The sequence below is a fragment of the Saccostrea cucullata genome, unplaced genomic scaffold, assembly GCF_032062105.1.
Source record: "Saccostrea cucullata isolate Sc308-1 unplaced genomic scaffold, CSIRO_AGI_Scuc_v1 ctg8, whole genome shotgun sequence".
Classification (NCBI taxonomy): domain Eukaryota; kingdom Metazoa; phylum Mollusca; class Bivalvia; order Ostreida; family Ostreidae; genus Saccostrea; species Saccostrea cuccullata.
Window position 1 is genome coordinate 1,009,840 of NW_026940997.1, and position 5,703 is coordinate 1,015,542.

At 34.2% G+C, this 5,703-nt stretch overlaps 1 protein-coding gene across 1 annotated transcript; it reads right to left on the reverse strand.

The window, feature by feature from the left end:
- Positions 1 to 4,129: 4,129 nt before the first annotated feature.
- LOC134256832 (forkhead box protein unc-130-like) lies at positions 4,130 to 5,363 on the reverse strand. The gene has a single exon (XM_062739497.1). The coding sequence runs from the start codon at positions 5,157 to 5,159 to the stop codon at positions 4,329 to 4,331; it is 831 nt and encodes a 276-aa protein (XP_062595481.1). The 5' UTR covers positions 5,160 to 5,363; the 3' UTR covers positions 4,130 to 4,328.
- Between the last annotated feature and the right edge of the window lie 340 nt (positions 5,364 to 5,703).

A 5,703-nucleotide genomic window follows, 5' to 3' on the forward strand; every position in this document is an offset into this window, starting at 1 on the left:
GAATACAACTCTCTCAAATATTTTACTTACACAACTCAAAAGAGATACAGGTCTATAATTTGAAGTGACTGATGGGTCATCTTTTTTAAATAGTGGAAGGACATGTGCTAGTTTCCAACTTTCAGGATAAACTTTGAGTCTAAGAGATTTATTAAATAACAGACAAAGTGGCTTAGCTATGGATTCTTTACAAGATTTTAACATTTTGTGGCTGATACAATCAGGGCCCACAGCTTTATTTACGAGGAGGATAGAAATAATATCAATAATCTCACTTTCTTGGATATTTACGTCACAAAATTTTTCTACATTTTTGGACTCAAAATCAGGTAGCTCATATTCCTCATCTTTTATATCAGAGATGGAAGTAAAAAGTTATTTAGTAATTCAATTTTCTCTTTTTCGGAAAATGCGTATATAGGATCACCATTCTCATTCATCTGTTTAATAGGGGGTATTTCGGATGAAGTTTTAGTGTGAAAGACATCTTTTAGTAATTTCCAGTACAACTTGTTATTATTTTTATTTGCGTCGTTTAAATGAGAATCAATGTTGTCGTAGTAATTTGCTCTGGCATATTTTTTCATATTATTTACTTTATTTCTAGCTTTCCGAAATTCTTCTTTATCCGATTCTTTCTTGGTTTTCTGTGCTTTATTTCTTAATCTATTCCTAAGCCGTATAGCTGTTCTTAGTAATGAATCCATCCATGGTTTGTCGTTTGGTCTTATTGTAACAGTTTTTTCGGGTATACATTTGCGTATAATTAGCATAAATTGTTGTGTAAAGTTTGTTGTTGCGGTTTCAATATCAGTTGATTTTGAAATAATGCTTTCCCAATCAAAGTTGTTTATTAAAATATTAAGTTCTTCTAAATTTGCTTCTTTATAGCTCCATACTTTATGTTTGTATGAAGAATTGTTACAGTAATTTTGTTTCACATATATATACGTAGCTTTGTGGTCACTGATATTTGTGTCAACCATTAATGTACCTGAATCGAACATAAATATTTCACGACTAATAAGAATAGGGTCTATCAGAGTTTTTGTAACTTGTGTTACTCTCGTAGGTTGGTTTATTACGTTTAAAAGCCCAGCCATGTTCATGATATTATAAATTTCATCATTTGGATTTATTTGAAGAAAATCTACATTAAGATCCCCAAGTATTATAATTTTGTTTGACATATCACTTATTCTTTCAATGGACCATGAAAATTTCCTCCAAAAATCATTGCTCGAGTTTGGTGGACGATAAACACAACAAATGAATAAATTATTGTTTGGTTGTTCAATTTCGATCCAAATACTCTCTATGCTTCGTGGTTCTAAATCTTCCCGTCGAGTGACTTTTAGAGAGTTAGAGACATATATCATGATTCCTCCTCCATATGAATTCCTATCTTTTCTAAAAATATTTCCAAATCCCTCAATATGAAGATCATCATTGCTTAAGTTTGAATTTAAATGGGTTTCTGTAAAGCGTAATATATCAAAGTCTTGTACAAAGTAAATCAACGAGTCTATTTTATTTCTGATACTTCTTATATTCAGATGTATTATATCAAGGGAGTTCTCAAAAGATGGACCAGGATTAATCTCAATATCCCCAGATAAGAGTATTTTCAAAAATATGAAAAGCTGAGAAAGATAATTTATAATAATTAAATATGAACCCATTTTTTTAGATGAATTCGAAATAATGTATTCTGTTTATGCAGAAAGTAAAATAAATCAGCAATGTTGAAAACCTTGAATGAGGACCTTTTCAGTATTCCTCTACATTTCATATAGAAAACCCCGATAGCGGAACGATATTGTTCTACAGTATTACCCATTATCAAAAAAATACAGAACAAGAAAACATTGATGTAACCATCAATTGTCGCCCGGGAAATATATCAAGTAAACAATGAAAATGAGTCTTGATCAACAAACTGCTTCGATATGTGTAAAAAGGCATGCGTCTAATTGATGGAGACGATAGTCGCAATTTTTAAAAAAAACTTGTAGTCGGATAAAAAAAAAAACAAAAACGATACCATTTTAAAGTTGATCAATTCCTCAAGTAAATGTATAAATTGAAGTTAGACACACGCATCATTTATATTTAAAAATGTATTAATTTTCAATTTTAGAATATAAAACACGAACTGTGCAGAGTACGTTTTTATCCGAGAAGTAAAATTCGATGTTCTAAAAAAAGGGGCCTGTCGTTGTTTCGATAGTAAATGATAAATAACTTTATATATTAAATATGAAAAACACGTACATTTTTTACAGATTCACTTTATGGAAGTAAATATATTATGCACCTCGTAATTTATAAACAGAAAGAACATTCTGATTAACAATCTTGTCAATGTTTAGAAAGCCTTTAATTCTGCATAACTACTCCTACCCCTATCCCCATACACTTACACTTAAACTTATATGTATAGAGCAGCCCGGTCCTCCGGGCTGCAATAAAAAAAATATAATAAAGCGCCGCAAACGGGGTGGCGGAGTCAGATGTAGACGTATGGCTAGTATGTGTTGTAAATTCAATATGTAAATAAACATGAAACATATAAAAACAATAGTGAAAAAAGTAAAAAATGAAAAAATGGTCAAATTAAGATCGTGCATGCTGTCACCACATAATGATTTTTCACTATATAAAAGTAAATTGATATATTTTGCTGATTCCCTGAAAATCAACGAAAAAGACTGATTCCTTGGAAAAAGGTGCGTCAGTTTGATGAACTGATACACACCTATTTGGAACACCCAGTGATTCCTTTTAATCGTATGAACAGTACCGAGATGTTCCAAATTAACATCATGAATATTCATGATAAAGCTCACTTAACTTTCATGTAATATATCGGTATATTAAAACAGTTAAAGTATATCATTGAGGGAGTCATCAAGATTCCAGTTCCCCCTCAAGCATGCCTATTTCATTCTGCTGCGCCTCGGGAAATAGACTTGCTCTTGGGGAACTGAAATCTTGCTGACTCCCTCAATGATATACTTTAACTGTATATCATAACTTTAGGGAGAGGGCGTTATAAGTTGTCAGAACTTGTGCCCAATGCCTTTGTAATGCCTTTGTAATTATATTACAATAAAATATGTTCAAATCAACTGTATATTGGTGCCTTTTTGTACGAAAATTGGCATTTGACTTTTGACTCTACGCGTGAGCATTCGGACATTCTTTTTTTTTTAAAAATGGTAGTCTAATAGTAATAGTGTATATAGCTGTATTGAGCTGTACACAGATGTAATAAAATAAAATATACAGATTGGTTTTTAAAAATGTGTTTAGAATTAGGGAGTGAAAGGTAGATGATTTACTAATGCTTGAAAGTGTAAAAATTCTCCAAAACAGTGGGCAAAAAATCTTGCGCCGTAAATTGCACATTTTTTTTTCATTACGGGATTTGTAGCGTTATGGTGAAAGACTAAAATCTAAAACCATAACGCTACAATTCTGCAGCTAAATAGTGTGCACCTAAGATTCAGCATTTTTACATCATTTAAAGCGTTTTCTCTTCCCATTAGCTAAAAATGCACAAACTTGTAGCATGAAATCTGAAACAAATAATGTTGATTTACCGGTATCATTTAATGGTTAAAAGTTTGTTTTCTTACAATTTTATTTTAAATTTTCTAGAAAGATTTAGAATTTAGACTGTTAAATGGAGACCTGTGGTTTGCATCCCATCATGTATATAGGATCTCCCATGATTTGAAGTTGGATAAAAAAATCATATCCAACTACAATTAATCATGGGAGATTCTTTTCATCCCATGTTTTATGCATCATTATCAATGTTTACCCTTTTTTATATAGGACTCCACCTCATTTTACTTCATCACTCTAACGTAAAACCCATTGTGAAGTCACAACTGTGGGATATCCAAAAAAGTACCCATTGAGTCATATCCACGGGATAAAGGAGTAAACATGGGATAAATGGCAGTATTCAATAAAAACCCAGTCTTGAATCCTTTCTTTTATTCCATTTTCAGTAATGATAGCAATATTTCTATATTTTATCGTCACATACAGTACTTTGGTAAATATAACAATCAACAAATTTACCGCAAACCGCAAGGCTTACAATAATCTTTATACTTTTTATACATTTCAAATGCCACTAATCGAATGGATTATTCACACATTATGATAAAATTATAAATTATGTACTAGTATATGTCTAAAATATTGCACTTGAAAATTATATACATGCCAAAGTGTATGTACAAATAAAACACGAAATTTTAACAATTAAAAATAATAAAAACAAGGTAGTCACTGTATCTGTGCAGTCTTTTTCACCAGCAGTTTTGAGGGTAACTGCCGCCCGGATGGACTGACGAGGATAAGAACTGCTGGGACTGGGAACTGGCATGATGCATGTGCATGGGAGAGAAATATCCAGAAGGGGAAGACATCGGGGCCATGTGTTGGGATGTCATCGGCGAGGGCACCTGCGCAATGGAGTGAAAGTTTTTCTGCGAATATAAGACTTGATGAGGGTATCCGTGGTAGCCGATGGGAGAGGGAGTCATAGGAACGTAGCCTAGGTTGTAACTACAGTCGGGTCTAATGGGGCGATCCACGGGCGCCTTCATACTCTTCCTGGCTCTTCTTCGTGCCTGACGACGACGGAAATCTCCTCGTGCAAAATCCTCCACACAGGCAGGATGAATGGACCAAAAATTCCCTTTGCCATTACCAGCGCGTCCATTCTTCACAAAACACTCATTCAAGGATAAATTATGGCGAATGCTATTTCTCCATGCCTTTTCCTTATTGTTGTAATACGGAAAATTGTCCATCACATATTGGTAGATATCACTTAGCAACATTTTTTGGTCAGAATTGCTTAAAATAGCCATGGAGATGAGAGCGATATAAGAGTGTGGAGGCTTCTCCTTGGAGGGATCTCCAGATATTCCATTCTTTATCGTCTTGTCCAGCGACAAGAGAACTTCCGCTATGGACTCGGAGTTGTCTCCGGTGGAACTCTCCGACTCGCTGTGACAAGACGAGGACTGGGGGTCGGGAGAGGTGCTGCACCGGGCCACATCATTGCCGCTACCCCCAGGCCGATAACGATCGCTCCGAGTCAAAAAGTCAATGCTGAACGATGTTGGTATCATTTTTCCTCGTCACGTAAAAAAGTTCTGCCTCTAATTGAAAGTTTCTTTTTAATTTAAATTGTTCCAAAGCACTATCCTTACGTCTTGTGTAGACAAAATAGATTCTTGTTAATATTTGGGTACCGTTAAATCATCGGTTTTTAAAGGAACAACAAAGTGTTGACACACGACATGCAATTGCGAAGGGAACGGAGTTGAACATGATTGACGTTTAGTGAACAAATCGTTTTCAATCGTCGTGGCACGTGATAATTATTTGTTTATCACTGCTCACGACATGAGTTCATTTCACGCACCCGGTCTCAACTCCCGCGCCCCTCCTTGACTGTTGATTAGCGAGAATTAATGTATAAAAGAGAATCAGCTACCAGGCATAATGCAATATAAAATTAAACTTCATTATCTAAAATTCACAATGAAAACGATGTGTACGTGCTGATACTCCTTTACCATAATTCAAATGCGAAATTAATTTCTTTTATTTTTAGCTTGGAGTATAGTATGTTCAGAAAATAAAGTAATTGCTTAATTCTGTACTTGGATT